Here is a 21,798-nt window from a genome sequence, read left to right on the forward strand (position 1 = left end):
CTAGACCAAATAAATCAATATATCTGGGAGCCACACCCCAGAATCTGCATTTACACAAGGTTCCCCAAGGGATGTGGTGGGGACTCAAGTCAGACAGACACACCATCTACCCATCCTGGCCCACCAGGCCCCCCCACCCCACCAGTCTGTCCCCCTCTCTTCTGTCCCACCCACTCCACTGAGCACTTTGCCCCAGAGTCAATGCCATCAGATGCCTTCTCTCGGGGCTGTTGCTAGAGAGAACCCCATAAACGTGGTGGGCCGCCCCCAGCAATCTCAAAGAAAGAAGGACCCACATGCGTTTTACATGCCGGTGTTGCAGAGCCAATTCTGACCCTGGCCCTCATCTTAGCTAGCTAGGGCTGCCATAAGAAAATACCATCGAGAATGCAAGCTGGTGCAGCCACTCTGGAAAACAGTGTGGGGGTTCCTCAAAAAGTTAAAAACAGAGCTACCGTATGACCCAGCAATTGCGCTACTGGGTATTTACCCCAAAGATGCAAATGTAGTGATCCAAAGGGGCACGTGCACCCGAATGTTTATAACAGCAATGTCCACAATAGCCAAACTATGGAAAGAGCCTAGATGTCCATCAACAGATGAATGGATAAAGAAGATGTGGTATACACACACACACACACACACACACACACACACACACACAAACAGAATACTATGCAGCCATCAAAAAAAAAAAACAAAATCTGCCATTTGCAACGGGGAATGGAACGAGAGCGTATTATCCCGAGCAAAATAAGTCAATCAGAGAAAGACAATTACCATATGATCTCACTGATATGAGGAATTTGAAAGGCAGGGCTGGGAGGGGGGGGCGGGTCAAGGGAGGAGGGAGGGAAAAAAATGAAACAAGATGGGACCAGGGAAGGAGATAAACCATAAGAGACTCTTATCTCAGGAAATGAACTGAGGGCTGCTGGAGGGGAGTGGGGTGGGAGGGATGGGGTGGCTGGGCGATGGACACTGGGGAAGGTATGCACTGTGGTGAGTGCTGTGAATTGTGTAAGTCTGATGAATCACACACCTGTACCCCTGAAGCAAATAATTCGTTATATGTTAATTTAAAAGAAATAAACTATCACTGAGCAGCATAAGCCACAGAAATTTATTTCTCACAGCTGGGATCTGAGATCAAGGTAGCCAGCATGGTCCATTTGTGGGGAATGCTCTCTTCCTAGCCTTCAGACTAGGGCTCTACCCTAATTTTTACCTCCCAAAAGCTCCATCTCCAAATACAGGGCTCCCAGGTATGAACTGGCAGGGATGGGGGCTACAGGATGTTGCTTCTTACTCTGGACAAACATGTATCAAGCCTTTCTCTAGCCGACACTTAGAGCATGGTCTCATTTACCCGTATGGTCAATGCTTCACTAGAACACCTCTCCAGTGGGCAGACCAGTGTGTCTGGGGAGCCACCAAGGTACACCCAGTCTGTACTGAACGGGGAGGAGAAGGGGTGGACTATGAAGCTGGATGGGGAAGGAAGGAAGCCTCTGGTCCATGAGGGAGAAGCAGGTATCGTGGGCAAAAGGGGGAAGAAGGGTGGTTGGGCACCAGAAGCACCAGCGAGAAGGCTGAGGCAGGAGGAAGAGGGAACCCCGAGGAACAGCAGCCAAGGACCTCAGCTAGCTCGTGTGCCGGGGCAAGGGGTTTAGGGGGCAGCTGCGGAAGGATCCAAGTAGGAAGCAGAAAAATCCCCGTGGCAGCAGAGGACAGAAAGTACTGAACAGGGCACCCTGGCTGAGAAGAAAGGGGGCCTATTGTGGGAGCGGGTACAAGGAGAGAGGCGAGGCCACAGAGACCCTGGGGAATCACCATCAATGGGACGCAGGACCCAGGGAGGTGGAGGAGGGGAGGAAGAAGTGAGGAGTACCCACTAATGAACGTGGAGAAGACCAAGGGTCTATGCCCACCCCGACACCACCTTCTAGAAGCCTGGGAGCCAGAACATCTAGGCTAATTCCTAATCCCACTCACAGTTTTGCAGTCCTATGGGCATCATACATCAAACCACAGGATCCTAAGAAGCTTCCATGCCCCTTGGGGATCCTATCTACCTCCTCTCTTCTCTAGATGGAGACGGGCAGTGCCACAGCACAGGAAAGAAAACCAAAAGAAGTTTTACAAGACCAAAAGGCACTTTGTTTAAAAAAAAAAAAAAAAAAAAGTAGCAGGTAGCTTTGCTACAATGCAACCACATGTAATTAGGAAGGAACATCTCAGACCTCATCCCCTTTCTGATCTTCCGCAAGGGAACAGGATACATCTTTGGAAACAGACTGGCAACAAGAAATCATAGAAGGGCTGCCGGAAAACAGTGGTAGCTCCCCGCTCTTCACCCCTTTGTGTCCAAGCACTACCTTTTTGTGCACGGTTAGCAAACACGGTTTTTGGAAAGTACCTATATTTTCCACGTCCCCACAAAGGCATAGGAGAGAAGCGAGAATCTCCTACTATTGGGCTGCTGTTCCCGAACACACAGCAGAGGCTATCCTACAGACGCGATGTAACACCATCCCTTCTGGAATGGGAAGAAAAACCCAGCTCGGAACTCAAATTTTAATCCTCGTTGAGTCTGCCTTGAACTCCAACTGGAACTCATATCCAGTCTGCGGTTGGCGACAAACACGATCTCTTTCTAAAACACCCAAAGCCACTGGTGCACTCCCCTGACACCAGAAACAACAGAACATGGGAGACCCCTCCTTGAAACAAGGGCCAGGGGTCTGGTGCCATCTCGTGAACTTTCCAAGACGTAACCAAGGATTTCAGCACCGATAAAAAGAGACCAGAGGGACAGATGCATTCCATGACATGCTACATGGGTCCTGGCAACATTCAAATGCACAAACTTTAAAGCACAGTGACCAGACATCATCTACAGCCCGTTCTCATTAGCTCTGTCTCTGGAGTCCCCTGGAACACGGGCTTAGCAAACACTGTGCCATCGTCCCTAGGGAAAATACAAGGTTAGTTTCCAGCAAGCCTCCGGCCACGATGTTTCTGTCAACTGATTAATCCATAACCTTCTTTTCTGTGCATTTCTGTTTAAATACACCTTATTTAATAGACAGTGTTGACTCATTAACTTTGAATCACAGCCAGCGGCACCAGGCACTAGAGCTCAGGTCTGAGCAAAGCTCACCTACCCATGTGTTTTCTCCACGAGGCACATCACAGCCTTCCTGCATCTACTCTCTACATTTGCACAAAACACCCCATCTGCACGACTGGCCAAGCCATTTCAAAGAGCACAATCACCCACAAAAAGCACGAAAATGTGGGTAATGCGGCACTACATCCATCACCAAAGGAGACATTTGTTTCCATCTCTGAGGCCGAACTGAGTCCACCCTCTGGAAGATCAAACAAGCTGCTCCACCACCCCGACCTCAGAGGGGAACGGTTCGGCAACCCAGATGGTGGGATGCTCTACGCATGTCCAGGAAGAGCCACCAAAGTGCCCTGAGTACTGTTTTTAGGGTTGCAAATTAATTTTAGCCTCAAGGCGAATTCACAAATAGGGAATCCCTAAGCCCTGAGGAGCTTATGAGTGCTTAAATAAAAAATGTCAAATGTTAAGAATATTAATTCAGTTGGGGCGCCTGGGTGGCTCAGTGGCAAAGTGACTGACTTCAGCACGGGTCTTGATCTCAGGGTCCTGAGATCAAGCCCCGCCTCAGACTCTACGCTCAGCGGGGAGCCTGCTTCTCCCTGTCCCTCTGCCCCCTCTCATGCTCAACCACACATGCTCTCTCTCTAATAAGTAAATCTTAAAAAAAAGAAAGAAAGAAAGAAAGAAAAGAATACTGGGTCGCCTGGGTGGCTCAGTCAGTTAGGCATCTGCCTTCAGTTCAGGTCATGGTCCGGGGGTCCTGGGATCGAGTCCCACAACGGGTTCCCTGCTCAGAGGGGAGTCTGCTTCTCCCTCTCTCTCTGCTGATCCCCCTGCCTGTGTGCTCGCTCACGCTCTCTCTCAATTTAAAAAAAAATAAAAAAATTTTAAAAGAATATTAATTCAAGTATAAGAATGTTTTAAAGTCTACAGAGAAAACAATGAAGAACAGATCAGTGTTGCTAGGGTTAGGGATGGAGAGAACTTAACCATAAAGTGGTGTCTAGAGGGAATCTGGGTGATGGCACTGTTCCATATCCCAGTTGTGGGGACAGTCCCACAACTCCACGCATGAGTTAAAATTCATATAACGGTGCACACGCACCCACGTACAATTAAGACACAAACTGATAGCACTGTCACCTCCCAGGATAAAAATGGAATGATTTTAGGAACAAAGTGTTGTTGCAAGGGGACTTTTGTTTGTTTGTTTTTCCTGTCCAGATTTTTGTAAAGCTGTTGCAATGAGCATGCATTACTTGTTATTTTAATTAAAAAACCATAAATAGGGCCCCATTATAAAACATAAGCCAATGTATGTATCCTTTTTTGTTTTAGAAGATGATTTCGCTATTTTAGAGATAGAGAGCAGGTGTGCTCTCTAGGAGTTCGCAACTGTCCCCACAACTGGGATATGGAACAGTGCCATCACCCAGATTCCCTCTAGACACCACTTTATGGTTAAGCTCTCTCCATCCCTAACCCTAGCAACCCTGATCTGTTCTTCATTGTTTTCTCTGTAGACTTTAAAACATTCTTATACTTGAATTAATATTCTTTTAAAATTTTTTTATTTTTTTTTAAATTGAGAGAGAGCGTGAGCGAGTTGGCTGGAAGGGGCAGAGGGAGAAGGAAAGAATCTCAAGCAGACTCCCTGCTAAGCAGGGAGCCTGACCAGGGCTCGCTCTTGGCACATGAGACCTAGAGTTTGACACTCAACTGACTGAGCCACCCAGGCGCCCCTAATGTGTGTATTTTTTTTTATGATTTTATTTATTTATTTGACAGAGAGAGATCATAAGTAGACAGAGAGGCAGGCAGAGACAGAGAGAGAGAGGGAAGCAGGCTCCCTGTCAAGCAGAGAGCCCGATGTGGGGCTCGATCCCAGGACCCTGAGATCATGACCTGAGCTGAAGGCAGCGGCTTAACCCACTGAGCCACCCAGGCGCCCCTAATGTGTGTATTTTAACAGAAATTAACACGGGGGTCTTGAAAGAAAATCTCGTAGCAGACACCACTTTCAAGTTCTAGACACAAAGCCAACAGCGAGGGCGCCTCATTCAACAGCAAGACGACCGTCCCAATAAATAAATTTTGAGATCACACACACAGCTAACAAGGGGACATCATGGTATTTTCTGGATACCGCTGGAACCCATGAATTCAGGGGGCATTAATTTCTTTAATACAGCTTTCTCTGGGGCACCTGGATGGCTCAGTTGGTTGAGTGACTGCCTTCAGCTCAGGTCATGATCCTGGAGTCCTGGGATGGAGTCCCACATCCGGCTCCCTGCTCAGCAGAGAATCTGCTTCTCCGGCTAACCTCTCTCCTCTCATGCTCTCTCTCTCTCTCTCAAATAAATAAATAAAATCTTTTTTTTTTTTAAATACAGCTTTCTCTGTAAGGGGGAAAACCAGCATCCCCAAACGTTCGTGATGTGGTCATGTTGTACGGGGGACCCCACAAGCCATTAGGCAGGTCATCCTGAGGATACTCAGGAGTTTGTTGTAAATTAGGAGTCCGCAAACTCTCTCTGTGTTGGGCCAAAATATAAATATTTTTGTGGGCCATGAGACTGCAACTATTCAACTCTGCCGTTAGGGCACAAAAGCAACCCTAGATGATGCCAATAAAACTTTATTTATAAAACCCGTGTGGGCAGGCAGGAGTGAGCCTATGGGCTGTAGTTTGCTGGCCCCTGTTCTACATGAAGGAGTTTGACTATATGAATTCAAAACTGGGCTGAGAGAAGATGGCACCAGGGACTCTATGAAGACAGAGCGAACATCTGAACCCAGGAAGGGAGCAGAGATGGTGGAGAGCGAGCCGGGGCTGGGGAACATTCTGCAGGGGACTGCGCCTTCCTGGCTTCCAGTGGGGAGGGAGTAGGCAGTGGCAGACCCAGAGAGATCAGCTGGGGTGAGGGGACCAGAGACACACTCAGGAGGTGAGAGATTGCCTTCACTAGAGCCATCGGCAAAGCAAAGCGATGGAGACACTAGCCGGATAGCTGTGGGCAGTGTGGTGGATGAGAGGCGAGAGGGAGGCTGGGCACAGGAAGGCTGGAGGTGGGTGGTGGGCAGTGGGGTTCAGGGAGTAGTGCATGTTCGTAGGCTGGGAAGGGAGAGGCTCTGGGGCAGATGGAAATCCCAGTACAGAGAAGAGAGCAGGAACCCAGGAGAAGTGCCCTAGACGAGGGAAAGGTTATCTCCCTGAATGCAGTCATTCTCAACTAGGGACAGCTGGCAATGGCCAGTGATTGTCATGACTGGAGAGAGGAGATGCTACAGCACGTTGTTGGGGAGAAGAGACCAGGGATACAGCTCAAAATCTCACAATACACAAGACAGCCCCCCACAGCCAAGACCAATCTAACCCCAAATGTTAAGAGCACTGAAGCTGAGAGCTCCTCCTCTAACCAGATCAAGAACGGAAGTCAATAATGGTGTGGAGAGCAGTGGAGGCCCCTGGGAGCTCACCCCCATGACCTCTATGAGTGAGCAGGGCAGGGATGAGGGGTAGGGCTCCAGGAGAGACACGTGAGGTTAAGAATAACCTCAGGGAGGTTACTGAGCAGGCAGAAGCCCTGATCTGGGGGCCCCAAGCACGCAAGAGAACCCACTGGAGAAACATCGGGGGCCACTCTTGAGAAATGAGGGACACCTGAGAGACAAGGGGACTCTGGAAGCAAGGCTCTCACGCCTCAATCGGCCACCTCGCTGGACTCCCCCAAAGCCCTGTGGGTTTTTAGTTTAATTAATCCCACATTGCCTTCATTCTTTAACTTTGCAATGCCCCCCCCACCCCTCCACTCCCAGTAATGTCAGGTCACAGCCACCCAGTCCGAGGAGCAATGTGGGGGGGAGGGACGGGCACTGCTGACCAGCTAAGCAGCACAGCAGGGACTCCATGGGACAGTGGCCATCTCCAAGAAAGTCCTTCACTTCTGAAAAAATCACACCACCACCCCCCAACCCCCAGGCCAAAATGCCCTGACGGTTGACATGAGAGATTAATGATCTGTAAAGTTTCTCGAAGTTTCCAAACCTCCGAGGGGCATCACATCTCATTGAGTTGATAGGATTTTGTTAACCATTACCACCGGCCAGGGGAAGGGAAGCTCGAGCCCAAGAGAGCAAACTTTTATTAAGAAACCCATGCTCTAAAAAAAAAAAAAAAAAAACAGAAAGGAAGAAACCAAATGGCCTCACCTGTGAGAAGAGAGCATAAACGCTGCCTTATAGGCGTTGAGGATTAACTCAGGTTATATATTCAAAGCATATGGAAGCACACCCGCCACGAGTTTGCCCGTATTCGTACACAGTGGTTGGGAATTATCTAAGAATAGGAGAGCCATGGCTTGGAGCACTGGTGAGAGCACAAAGAATATGAACAGACTCAAAAACAAATATTTTCACCAAACACCTTCTACACGCCAGGGACTGTTCTAGGCTCCGAAAATGTCGCCATGAATGAAAGAAGCATATGCCTCTGGGGCCCTTGGGGGAACTGTATACATGTAAAGAAGTGACCAATTAATTACCAAAGCTACAAGGAACAGAAGAGCAGGGAACCACACGCATGCACGCACGCACATACATACACAAAACCTGGAAACGATCTAACCTTTGTCTTCGATTTTCTTTTTTTTTTTTTTAAGATTTTATTTATTTATTTGACAGAGAGACAGAGAGAGGGCATGAGAGGGGAGAAGGTCAGAGGGAGAAGCAGACTCCTTGCTGAGAAGGGAGCCCAATGCGGCACTCGATCTAGGGACTCCAGGATCATGACCTGAGCCGAAGGCAGCTGCCCGACCAACTGAGCCACTCAGGCACCCTGTCTTGGATTTTCTTAATGAGAACCCAAGCCAACTGTCACCTTTACTGAGTGCCCACTGTATACCAAGCACTCGGGCCTTGGAGCCATTGTGTAACAGAGAGGAGCTCAGCAAATATGCGTTGTCAACTCCAGAGCCCGTGTGTGCTTTCCCAGGGACCTCATTCGCCGGCCCCAAGCTCAGGAGCTGTGGTTCCTTCCCTCCCCGACCCCTTCCTCACCAGGACTGATTTCCTTTTATGGAAAATTCTGAAAAAGTAACCCAACAGATATTTTTAAAGGAGGGCCTCAGACACCAGTAGGAAACTTCAGCCATGTTGTCCTAAAGAGTTCTTCATTTCTTGGCCCGCCCCCAGAACGGACTGCTACCAAGCCCAGGGAGGATGCTGGGGCTGGGGTTTGCCTCCATCCGCTGCCAGCCCAGAGAGGCCCAGGAGGGAAGTCCGTGGGGCTAGGAGCTTTGAGAGGCTCAGGTGAGGTTAGAGACCTCCCTGGGTCGACAGGTAAGAGCTGGGGGTGGGGAGTTGTGGGGGTTTGGGGGAGACATGGGACATCCAGCAACAGTCAAGAACCTCACCAGGGCACCATACAGAAAGGTTCGAGTTCTCCCTCTGGCACTGACTTTAGGGCAGGTCGAGCTGTCTCCTACCTGAACCTCAGTTTACTCTTCTGTGAAATGGGCAAACAGTGTCAACCTCTGCAGGCCATGGTGAAGGTGTAGAGAAATAAGCCCATGGCATCTGGTGACACTATAATAATCACAATAAAGACACCCCTACTTCTACTGAAACAAAGGCCCCGTTGCCAAGGCGCTAGAATTTGCCTCCGGACATCTGGAAACAGAACCCCAAAGTGTAAACACGGATCTGAAGTCCCCAATAGCCCCGGGCCTAGATCCAGAGAGGGGGGGGGTCAGATTCTACAATTCTCCCTGAGGAGCACCTATGATCAGGGACCCCAAGGGACCCTCAGTCCTGTCACCCTCGACTCTCGCTCCAAACCCCGTGCGCCCCTGGCACTTGACTGTCCAAGGCCGCACGGCCCCAGGGACCCCACTTTACAGAGGACCCGAAGAGGACGCGTGTCGCGTCTCCGGAGCGAGGTGGGCTCGGAGAGGACTAGGCACGGTCCGAGGCGCGCTTGGGAGAGGCACCCGCGGCGGGGCGGGCACTGGGGCAAGGTTCCTCCGGCCCGGGGCCCGCACACGGGGCGCGGAACCGCGAGCCCAGGCGGGCAAAGGCCAAGGTCAGCGGCTTCCCGCCCCGCGCGGGGCCGAAGCTACCGTCCCGGCCACCCGCACCACCCCACCCCACCCCCACACGCACCGAGGAGGGCTCTGGGTCCACGGCGGTGGGCTCCATTTTGGCAAGGGGTCCCCTCCCCACCGAGCGGCTCCCCGCCCACTCCCGGGCCCCCAGACTCACCCTCTCCAGGGTACAGGTGGCCCGCGGCACCCAGCAGCAGCGCGGCCACCGCCACCAGCAGCGGCGCGGTCGCCGCCCCCCGCCCAGCCCCGGCGCCCATGGCTGCAGGAGCGCGGGGTCCCGGCGGATCAGAGCGCGCGGCGCCGGCCCGCGGGGGTCATGCTCCGAGGCGGCCGCCCGAGCGGCGCTGGGGGACGCGCGTCCTTCTGTTCCACGCGGGCGGCCAGCCGGCCGCAGCCCCTCCCGGGAGGGCCCTAGAAACAACCCTAGAAACAGCCCCAGCAGGGGCGCGGGGCCTCGGCCTCTACAAATCCGGCAGCGCCGCGGTGGAGGCGGCCCCGACCCCGAACCGCCGCGGCCCGGGCCCCGTCCCGCGATCTCCCGGCCCGGAGCCCCTCGCTGCGCCCCGGCCGCCCGGCTTTCGGCCCAGAGCGCTCTGGGCCACGATCTGCGCACGGTGAGACAGACGCGCGGACGGCCGGGCGGGCACCTGGGCAGGCGAGTGGCGGGCGGGCGGGCGGCGGGAGCGAGGGCTGCTCGGCCCGTAAACAACGCGGCCCGTCAGCTGGGCCCCGTGCGGGTCGCGGGAAAAGGCGGCGCGGATCGGGACTGGGAAGGGACTCGGCGCCCGGGAGAGGCCGGGAGGGGTGGAGGGAGGACCGCGAGAGGGAGGCGCCGCCCCACCCCGCCCGCCAGCCTCCCCACCCCGGGCCCCAGCGCTCGAGGGCCCCCGGCGCGCCCTGGCCCAGGGGGCGCCCCGACACCCCGCGACTCGAGTCTCAGAGTTTGGGGGCGCCCCAGATGCCCAACCCATCGAGACGGATCCCTTCTTTAACGTTTTTGCTATTTCATTGCCTTGGACTTGGGGAGGTTCATCTTGATTTTTAAAAATATTTCATTAAAATACTGTTTATCTTGGTCACTGGGTTTTTTGGTACTCCCTTAAATGTTGCACTCGCGTCACCCTCGTCCCAGTCCTGCCAGCGCGTCTCGTAGTAGACGCGCGGGCGCCCCCGCCCAGCGCCCGGGCCCTGGAGACAGCCACGTGCACGCGCGCCCAGTGCGCTCAGTGTCTCCGTGGCAGGGCTGAGGGAGGGTGCCTTAAGCGCGGCCTGTGGTTCAAGTTGGAGAAAAGACACCTGGGAGAAGGTGCAGAATCTCACGGAAGGGCAAACCAGGCCCCACAGAGCCCGGTTACCGCACAGGTGGACACACCCGCTTTCCAATACACGGACCCAGAGTCCGTGTGTGTCTGAATGTCTAGCAAATGTCGTTCACAAATGGGGCATGACAGCGGCCAACCCACCTTGAGGGGCGGGAGGGGAAAGAGAAGGAGCCTTAAGACTAGAAAGCCAGAACCGAGTGGAATCGGGGTCCCTCTCCACTCACTTCCTATGCAGTCTTGGACGTGGGACACTCTCTCTCTCTTTCTCTCTCTCTCTCTCTGGGTTAGCCTACTCTCTGTGATGGTAACCATACCTGCAGGTCAGATCTGACAAGAGGCAAGAACAATAAAGCATGAGAAAGCACACAGCACAATTTCTAGGCAGAGGGCGCTCATTCTTCCTCCGATCCATTAAACAAATACTAGTTTGCCAGGAGCTCAGCCCACTGTTCTCTAACCCACCAAACCTACTCCCGGCCTCTGGCTCTTCCCTCTCCTGTCCCTCTAGCATCCGGCCCCACCTCTGTGCTCCAACGCGCCTTCCCCGACCACCCTTTGCAAATGCCTCCCCCCTCATCCCTTTGTCCCCTTCCCTGTTACTGACATCACACCAGCACCTCCTGAAATTCTTTGGGTTTTCTGTGTATCTTCTCCCTTCCCCACTAAGCAGAAATTGTGGGGATCTTCTTCAGCATGTTACACCCAGTGCCTGACCTAGGTGGTGCTTAATAAATATTTGTTGAATGAAAGAATCAACATACAATAAGTAATGAGGATTTACAATGAGCAAAATAAACACGCTAGGTTTCCTTGTAGACCTCGTAGTCTGGGGGGGCATTAATTAAACAACCCTGGGGGGCATAAAGTGGGGTGTGGGTAGGGGGTATAGGGATGGATCCTCCAAGGAAGTGAGTTTGGGCTGGAATCTGAAGGTGAGGAGGAGTCAGCCAAGGAAGGAATGGAAGGGTTCCAGGTGGGGAGACCAGGATGAGGGGCCGAGGGGAGGACAGGCATATCCAGGCACAGAGAGAGAAGGGATGGTGGACTCAAAGTCAGGGCTAGAAGGGGAAGAGCCTTGAATATACCACGTTAAGCCCCCTTCCAAACCGCCTTTATCCTAAAAGCAATGGGGAGCCACTAGAGGGTTTACACAAAAGGGCTCACATAATCTGATTTTCTTTCCGAGAATCTTTCATCCTGTGCCATGAGGCAAGCATGGACCCAGGGATAACAAAGAGAAGGTAGCTGCAGTCCCAGGGTATCAGGAATTATGGGTACAACAGTGTTCTCCTTCCTCCTTGTGCAAACCTGTCCAGAGCTGTGGGCTTCCCTCGGATCCACGGGATCCCCCAAAAGCCACCACAGTTCCGGGTGGGAAGCGCGTGCTGAAAAACACGAGGAAGGAAACACTGAGAAATCCTCTGGAAATCCTCTGGATTCCTCTGGAAATCCTTCAGGACACAGGACTTGTGTGTTGGATATAAGACAAAAGAATCATTTCAGTTGTAACTTGGAAATGAACACCTGCCACTTCCTGAAACCACTTACTCTTTCTTTTGTTAAACCCCCCAGCTCCCCCCCAAAAAAACAGTCATCTAAAAATTGAAAGTCAACCTCTGCCTTTTAAACAGCTTTGGAACAGAAGCAGAAAAACCAGGCTTTGGCATTTTCAAATGATTGATTCAGGCAATAACGATCTGCAAATGTCAAAACTGATGGTTGGGGGGGGCGCCTGGGTGGCTCAGTCAGTTAAACGTCTGCCTTTGCTTCAGGTCATGATCTCAGGGTCCTGGGATCGAGCCCTACATCAGGCTCCCTGCTCGGCAGGAAGCCTGTCTCTCCTTCTCCCTCCAACTGCTGCTCCCCCTGCTTGGGTTCTCTCTCTTTAAAATAAATAAATAGGGGCGCCTGGGTGGCTCAGTGGGTTAAGCCTCTGCCTTCGGCTCAGGTCATGATCCCAGGGTCCTGGGATCGAGCCCCACATTGGGCTCTCTGCCCAGCAGGGAGCCTGCTTCTCCCTCTCTGCCTGCCTCTCTGCCTACTTCTGCCTACTTGTGATTTCTCTCTCTATCAAATAAATAAATAAATCTTTTTAAAACTTAATTAATTAATTAATTAATTAATTTAAAACCCTGGTGGTTGGAGTTTTGAGAAGTAAAGGAATATTTCCATGGTCTCCAAGTATCTCTCTGCAAGATACCTGCCAATGACAAAGGAAAGGAAAAACAGTAGCTTCATAGAGAAGAAAGCTGGCAGACATCACCTTAATTAAGTGATCAAAGTTGCTTCTGGATTTTCTGTTGTCAGGTAAGACATTACCGGGACAACTGGGGAGGACTGAAAAAGGTCCATCAACTATACAATAATAGTAAATCAATATTGATTTGATCATTGTACGGAGGCAATGTGGGATAATGTCTTTAGTTTTAGGAAATACATATGGAGGGGTGCCTGGGTGGCTCAGTAGGTTAAGTGGCTGTCTTTGCCTCAGGTCATGATCCCAGGGTCCTGGGATTGAGCCCTGAACCAGGCTCCTTGCTCAGCAGGGAGTCTGCTTCTCCCTCTCCTACTCCCCTCCCCCCACTTGTGCTCACTCTCTAATAAATTAATGAAAAATCTTTTTAAAAAAAGGAAATACATACTAAATGAAATATATAGGGATAAAGGGGCAGAATGTCTGCAACCAACTTTCAAACCATTTAAAAAAAAAAAGACAGAGAAGGAGAGAACAAAGGAGATGTGATAAAGTTTGACAAAATTTGTAAATCTGGCGAAGAGTGTGGACATAGAGATTTGCTGTACTTTGCATGGAGTCTAGCATCATCTCAAAATCAAAAGTTTTAAATTTTGAAAAACTATTTGGGCTGGCCGCTTAGTTGGTAGAGTACATGACTCTTGATCTCAGGGTTGTGAGTTCAAGCCCCACGTTGGATGTGGAACCTACTTTAAAAAAACAAAAAACCATTTGGGGCTTTTTATTTCACTTTGTTTTTGTTAGCCTGGCTTTGGTTTGACATTTAAATACATTGTACTCAGAACTGTATGATCTAAAGAGAAAGAAATCTTGGTTCATTGTTCATGCATATAGGCAATGAACACTTTTTTTGCCCATCAAAGGGCACTTGGGGAGACCTTACCATCAACCTGCTGGGGGCCTTCTCTTAGCAGGTCCTTCTGGTGCAATCATCTTCAATCTAGCTCTTTTCCATTTCATTGAAGCAGGAAAATAAATGTAAATCCAGACTCCTATGTTGTCATGGAAACCTGCTTTAATACATTACGCTTAGGAGTCAGGAGGCAAAAAGGAAAAAAAAGTACAGACTGAGTTCATTTGAGAATAACAGTGCAAAAACTCAGCATGGAGAATTTACTAACAGAGCCAAGCAAATTAAAGCGCGCGCGCGTGCGCGCACACACACACACACACACACACACACACACACACTCACACAGCACCAACAGCAGGATCAAGTGGAACCAAGAATGCAAACATGGTTCAATGCTGGGAAGTCTAGCCATCGAGATCACCGTTCTAATAGATCAAGGAGGGAAGTCTCATGACCCCCACGACCAAACTACAAGTGTATTTGATGAATTCCGCAGCCATTCACAAATGAAACCGTAAGACGTTACAATGTGGAAATATTGTTTCAGAATTTCAAAGTAGAGAGTATCTCATTAAGCAAGGCACAAGTTCCAAATCTAAAATCCAAAAATAACAAATTTGGCTATGTAAAAACAGATTATATGAATAGCAAAAAAAAAATCATACACAAGGTCAAAAATCAGATTTGTAAAAGTGAGAAAAAAAATTTAAGTGAGAAAAGATTAAATGACAGATAAAAGACAAGCATTATACTACATTACAAAATATACAAAACATAGCATTTCTTTTTTAGTGAGATAAAACCCCAAATTCTTGTTTGCCACAATTTAAATGGCAAAGGACGTGAATAGACAGCTCACAGAAACAGACCTTTGAAAGGAAAAAAAGAAAATACAAAAGGGATTTAAACATAAAAGAGGATGTTCAGCTTTCTTCATGCTTATAGATATGCCCACAACACCTTCACTGAATTTGCCAACAATCAGAAAAACAGGCAAACACAATATGAACATCTGTGAGAAAGCAGACACTCTTGTAATCACTGGTACAAATCAGGTCAATCAATGGGAGGTGATTTGGCAATGACTTTCAACAAGTAAATTTCACTGACCCTTTCCACCTCTCACCCCATTTCCAGGAATTTATATGCTGCATAGGTGTACTCCCGTAAGTGTAAAAAAAATGAAAAAATATATATATTCACAAGGATAGTCATTGCAACAAAACCTAGAATCAACCTAAATAACTTTTTCCCCCAAGAAACAGAGACCTATACATTTTCTCAAAATACTTAATCAATTCAAATATTTCAAAATTTTCTTTTTCTTTTTCATCTCTTAAACCATTCACATAGGGTTTGTATCAAGTTATGGTAACTTGCAATCTTCTCATATTTTTTCATGGGTTTCCTTTTTTCATTCTTTTTTTTTTCAGCTTGAGGTTATAAAGTTAGGGTGTGACATTGGTATAAGAAAACAATCATCTTGGGGGCACCTGGGTGGTACAGTCAGTTGAGCATCTGACTGTTAGTTTCAGCTTGGGTTGTGATCTCAGGGTGGTGGGATGGAGGCCCCCGACAGGCTCCCTGCTTGGTGCAGAGTCTGCTTAAAAGACTCTCTCCTTCTCCCTCTGCCCTCGACTCTGTGCTCTCACTCTCTCTCTCAAATAGATAAATAAATCTTAAAACAAAAGAAGAAAAAGGAGAAAAAGAAGAAAAAGAAAAGAAAGGAAAGGAGAGGAGAGGAGAGAAAAGGAGAGGAGAGGAGGGAAAAGGAAAGGAAAGGAAAGGAAAGGAAAGGAAAGGAAAGGAAAGGAAAGGATCACTTTGAACTTATGAAAACAGAGTAGAATGGTTAGTTACCAGGGCTGGGGAGGGGAGCATTAGGGGATGCCGTTTAAGGATATAAATTATAACTAGAAGATAAAAAGCTCTGGAGTTCTAATGCACAACAGTCATTATAGTCGCCAATACTGTGTTATAAACTGCAAAGTTGCTAAGAGACTAAATCTTAACAGTTCTTAACAAAATAAATATGTGACATGATAAGGAAGTTAGCTAATGCTGCTGTGTTAATATCACGATATATGAAGGCATCAAACCAACACTCACACAGCTTAAATTTATACCACGTTATATGTCAATATATATCTCGATTTTTAAAAGTCTAAAAAGGAAAAAAAAAAGAGAGAGAGAGAGAGAGAGCAGACATGCTCACACAGCTTGATGTCTGTCCGTCCTGCTCCCCTTGGGGGTGTGTTTTTCACTTCCCCAGGGCTCTGTGATTCTTAAAACCTCCATTTCTAACCCGTATTCAAATATACTCAGTTACTGTTTTGATTCTTTTTTTTTTTTATTGTGGTAAAGGGCATATAACAGAAATTACCATTCTAGCCATTCTTAACATGTGCAATTCAGGGATATTTAGTAAATTCATAATATCGTGCAACCATCACACTAGCTCCAAATTTTTTTTTCCGTGCCCCGAATTGAAACCCCATACCCATTAAGGAACCGCTTCTCATTTCCCCTCCCCTCAGCCCCTGGCAACCACTAATCTGCTCTCTGTCTCTCTGGGTTTGCCTATTCTGGACATTCCATATAAATGGAATCATGTAACATGTGACCTTTTGTGACTGGTTACTTTCACTACTTAGGATAATGCTTTCAATTTGCATCCATATTGTAGCATGGATTAGCCCTTCCTTCCTTTTTATGGCTGAATGATATTCCCTTATCCGTTGGAGTTTGAATCATCAGACCCGCCCCCCACACTCCCACCTTGAACCTACCCTTGAACCCACACTTTCTGAAGGCTGCAGTGTAACAGAGGCACAGCTCCTGGGGTATTTCTTACTAAGGGGCTCCTCCTGGCTTCTGAGGTTACTAACTGCAGAGCTGTGGTCAAGAATGTAGCTTCCTTTAGTTTCAGAGAATTTAGATACTAGCTGGACTGAAGGAATAAAATGCTTAGAGGATGGGAAAGCCTCTATGGGGAACTATTTGTACCTGAATAAAACCAAAAAAGAATATTAAGGGAGTACTGCCAATTCATTTGCAAGTGTGGGCACCAAGGTGTTTGCCTCTCCTCTCTATGTGCCTCCTTCCAGTGCAGTTTCCAAGAAAGAGAAAAGACATGACAGAACGCACCTGAAATATGTCTATTTCTCAAAAGCATTTATTTTCATGCTGCAAGGTACAGGACCGTTTCCCACTGGCTGCGAGTGAGTTACCTGAGTCTGGGTAGAAACATGGTACATAAAAAGTAATAATTCAAAGAAAACTTCCTAACATAAATAAATAACAGGAAAGTAGCCAGTGGGACACCATGACCTTTTTGGCAAAAGGATGAGTTCAGTCTATCTGTACTAAGATGAGGAAAATCTGCAAGATGTATGCTATTTTTATACAAAAAAGTTAAATGAAGACTAGTGTAAGGGAAATACGACCATTTGTGGGGTTTTATTTTAAAGATTTTATTGATTTATTTGATAGAGATTACAAGTAGTCAGGAGAGGCATGACCATTTGTGTTTTAAAAGAGAGCATGAGGGGCACCTGGGTGGCTCAGTTGGTTAAGCAACTGTCTTACGCTCCGGTCAGGATCCCAGAGTCCCAGGATCGAGTCCCGCATTGGGCTCCCAGCTCCATGGGGAGTCTGCTTCTCTCTCTGACCTTCTTACCTCTCATGCTCTCTCTCACTATCTCTCTCTCAAATAAATAAATAAAAATCTTTAAAAAAAAAGAGAGAGAGAGAGAGAGAGAGCGAGAGCATGAGGGGCACCTGGGTGGCTCAGTGGGTTAAAGCCTCTGCCTTTGGCTCAGGTCATGATCTCGGGGTCCTGGAATCGAGCCTTGCATCGGGCTCTCTGCTCAGCGGGGAGCCTGCTTCTCTCTCTCTCTCTGCCTGCCTCTCTGCCTACTTGTGATCTCTCTCTCTGTCAAAATAATTAAATAAAATCTTTAAAAAGTAAAAAAATAAAAAGTAAAAGAGAGCATGAGATACAGCAACACCAGTTAACATACACCTATCCCCAGACAGTTCTAGATGCATGAAATTTCTCTCAAAGAATACACAGGAAACTGGTTAACCTTTTTATGTTTGGACTATTTAAACCGTGTGTGTTAATTGCCTTTTCAAAATTCAGCATAAGACAGAGACATTTTTTCAGAATAACATCACCATATCTACCACATGAAATAAAATAAATACAGAGGAAAAAACGTAACAGTCTCCGACCCATTAAAAGAAAACTATAGTACTTTATAGGGAGACATAAAGTAGAACTTAAAAACAGGACACTGTATGGGGCATTCCCTCTGCCTCCCAAAAAATATATAAATCCAATTTAATATCAAGATTTATAAATAAAATAATATATGAAAATTATTCTGAAGTTCGTCCAGGGGAGAGTTTCTCAAGCTTGGGACGATGGACATGTAGAGCCAGAATATTCTTTGTCATGGGGAGCTGTCCTACACACTGCAGGATGCTCGGTGGCATTCCTGGTCTCTATGTCAACAGCACGGAACCATGTGTGACAACCCAAATTGTCTCCAGACATTGCCAAATATGCCCCGACCGCAAACTCCTGGCTGGGAACCACTGATGGAAAAAATAACGAAATCAGCACCGAGAAGAAAATCTGGAGAAAAAAGGTAATCAGGACGGCAATAACACTTTCGGATATTCAAATGTTAAAAAGCTAAAATGAATTCAGAATTCAAATAGGCACAAGTATAGGCAGGCTGTTGAATCAATGTATCAGAAGGACTAACCTGGAAATAGACCTCATTTTTAAATAATTGATCTTAAAAGTGTCTCGCAATCAGTCCAAGTTGGAAAGGAGAATTTTCTCCAATACCGTCATTCAATAAATGGGGCTGAGATAATTGTTTGGTAATTTGAGAAGGAAATCTATAAAGTCTTTAATGAATGTATTTAAAGGCTTGATCTAGGGACACCTGGGTGGGTCCATCGGTTGAGTATCGCATTCTTGATTTTGACTCAGGTCATGATCTAAGAAGGATCAAGACCCTCCTGGGGCTCTGTGCTCAGTGGTGAGTGGGCTTGAGGATTCTCTCTATCTCTCTCCCTCTGCCCCTCCCCCTGCTTGTGTGTGCTCTCTCTCAAATAAATAAATAAATCTTTTTTTTAAAGATATTTTTTATTTATTTGATAGAGAGAGAGAGAGGTCACGAGTAGGCAGAGAGGCAGGCAGAGAGAGAGGGGGAAGCAGGTTCCCCGCCAAGCAGAGAGCCCGATGCGGGGCTCGATCCCAGGACTCTGGGATCATGACCTGAGCCCAAGGCAGAGGCTTTAACCTGCTGAGCCACCCAGGCGCCCCAATAAATAAATCTTTTTTAAAAATAATAAATAGAAGCTAGATCGAAAACGGAGTTCAAATCTAATTTGCCACATTAAAAATTTGCTAAACTTGGATTGTTCTATGCTGTTAGAACAATCTGGATGAATATAAAATTGGGTGTATATCAATCTCCCAAGAGAAAGCACTTGCTAAGAATATCACCAAAAAACATAACAAAAACGTCAGATTTCACTCCGTGAAAATAAAAACGTCTACATATCCAAAAAGAAATGACCAAAATGAAAACATAAGCAGCAGAATGAGGAAATATATTCCACAAAAAAGACACAAAAGGGGTCCGTATCTCTATATGAACCCTATACAGACAGAGGGTGTTCTCAAGTTGATAAGGGTTCCACTTTCCAGATAACAAGCAAGTGGTGTTAAGGGACTCTTTCCAAGAGAAAATAAAACTGCCAAGGGGCCAAATGTTCAGTTTTATTTCTCACCAAAGAAACATGAGTGAAAATAACAACTAGACACCAGTGTCCGCCTGGTAAATTCACCAGTTTAAATATAGGATACAGGGGCGCCTGGGTGGCTCAGTGGGTTAAAGCCTCTGCCTTGGGCTCAGGTCATGGTCCCAGGGTCCTGGGATCGAGCCCCGCATCGGGCTCTCTGCTCAGCGGGGAGCCTGCTTCCTCCTCTCTCTCTCTCTCTCTCTGCCTGCCTCTGCCTACTTGTGATCTCTACCTGTCAAATAAATAAATAAAATCTTTTAAAAAAATAAATAAATATAGGATACAAAGAGACAAGAAGATTACTGTATGATCCAGTAATCCCATGCTAAAATATATACCCCAAAAGAATTGAAGGCGGGAACTCAAACAGATGGTTTTAACCAATGTTCACAGCAGCCTTGTTCACAGTAGCCAAAAAGGTGGAAACAACCCAGTGTCCGTTGATGGATGAATGGATAAGACAGAGCGGTGCATCTGTACGTGTAGTAGTATGCAGCCTGAAAAAGGAATGATGGGCGCCTGGATGGCTCAGTCGTTGAGTGTCTGCCTTTGGCTCAGGTCACGGTCCCAGGGTCCTGGGATCGAGCCCCACATCAGGCTCCCTGCTCCATGGAGAGCCTGCTTCTCCCTCTGCCTCTGCCTCTGCCTCTGCCTCTCCCTCTCTCTCTCTCTCTCTCTCTAATGAATGAATGAATGAATGAATAAAATCTTAAAAAAAAGAAAAAGGAATGGCACCTGCTACAATAGGGATGAAACGTGAAGATATGCTGAACAAAATAAGCTAGGCACAAAAGGACAAATAGTGTATGATTGCACAGGTACAAAGTATTACAGTAGTCAAATTCAGTTACCGGAGCTGACAGTGGAAGGGGGATGACGGGTAGTTGTTTAACTGTACAGAGTTTCAGCTTGGGATAATAAAAAAAAGTTCTGGGCGTTTGCTAAGAGAGTAAAATATAAGTGTTCTCACCACCAAAAAACGGAACAAAACAAAAAAGTGTAGCTCTGTGAGATGATGTTTGTGTTAATTAAACGGGTTGTGGCGATCCTTTCACAAAGTGTACCTATGTCAGAAAATCACATTGTATACTTTAAATGTACACAGTTCTACTTGTCAATTACATATCTGGGGGATATTACATATCTGGGGGAGAAAGGTCTGGAAATGGATAGTGGTGACAGTTGCACAAATATAGTGATGTATTTAAGGTCATCGAACTGTACGTTTAAAAACGGTTAAAATGGCAAGTTTTATATTTTACTATGATTTTTTTCTGTTAATTTCTATTTTTTCTTTTTTAACCATGATTTTTTAAAGCAATGACAACAACAAAACCCTAAAAGGAGGGTCCTTAAATGCGTATTGCTTAGTGAAAAAAAAAATTCTACGAAGTCTACAGGCTGTAAGATCCAAACTATATGACTTTCAGAAAAAACAACGAAATTACAGAGAGAGTAAAAAGATCAGTGGTTGCAGAGGGGCTCAGGGCAAGGGGGGAGGGGATGACCAGGTGAAGCACAGGGGCTTGGGTGGCAGTGAAACTATTGTTTTTTTTTTCAAATATTTTATTTATTTATTTGACAGACAGAGATCACAAGTAGGCAGAGAGGCAGGGTCCCTGCTGAGCAGAGAGCCCGACATGGGGTCTCCATCCCAGGACCCCTGGGATCATGACCTGAGCTGAAGGCAGAAGCTTTAACCCACTGAGCCACCCAGGTGCCCCAAAACTGTTCTGTACAAGACTGTAGTGGTGACTTCATGTCTTTATACATTTGTCAAAACCCAAAGAAGAGGGGCATCTGGGTGGCTCAGTCAATTAAGCAACTGCCTTGATTTGGCTCGGGGCATGATCTCAGGGTCTTGGGATTGAGCCCCATGTCAGCCTGTCTGCTCATGAGGGAGTCAGCTTCTCCCTCTCCCTATCCCCTTCCCCCTCCAGTCTGCTCCTTCTCTCCCTGCCCCTCCTCCTGTGGCTCCTGTGTGTGTGGTCTCTCTCTCTCTCAAATAAATAAAATCATTACAAAGAAGAAGAAGAAGAAGAAGAAGAAGAAGAAGAAGAAGAAGAAGAAGAAGAAGGGAAGATACAATGTCAAGAGTGAACCTTGTGCAAACTATGGCCCTTTGTTAATAATAAAAAATCACTGTTGGCTCATTTGTTGTGACGAAAGTTATCCTAATGCAAGATGTTCATAATATGGAAAATTGAGGGGAGAGGGAGAAAGGGGGTACAGGAATTCTCTGTATTTTCTGCTCAATTTTTCTGTAAACCTCAAACAACTCTAAAAATTTTACAATACAATTATTT

The 21,798-nt window shown here is 47.3% G+C and overlaps 1 protein-coding gene across 4 annotated transcripts in view; it reads right to left on the reverse strand.

Annotated features, from left to right (window-relative positions):
* The window catches only part of LOC111161798 (insulin receptor), a 124,989-nt gene extending 115,251 nt beyond the window's left edge, over positions 1-9,738 (reverse strand). For all 4 annotated transcript variants that reach the window (XM_022525766.1, XM_022525764.1, XM_022525763.1 and 1 more), the window contains exon 1: positions 9,395-9,738. In XM_022525766.1, coding sequence (XP_022381474.1) covers positions 9,395-9,494 — 100 coding nt within the window. In that variant the 5' untranslated portion in view covers positions 9,495-9,738. The remainder of the gene's footprint in view (positions 1-9,394) is intronic.
* Between the last annotated feature and the right edge of the window lie 12,060 nt (positions 9,739-21,798).

Source organism: Enhydra lutris, unplaced genomic scaffold (genome assembly GCF_002288905.1).
Source record: "Enhydra lutris kenyoni isolate GAN:26980312 unplaced genomic scaffold, ASM228890v2 scaffoldscaffold86, whole genome shotgun sequence".
Classification (NCBI taxonomy): domain Eukaryota; kingdom Metazoa; phylum Chordata; class Mammalia; order Carnivora; family Mustelidae; genus Enhydra; species Enhydra lutris.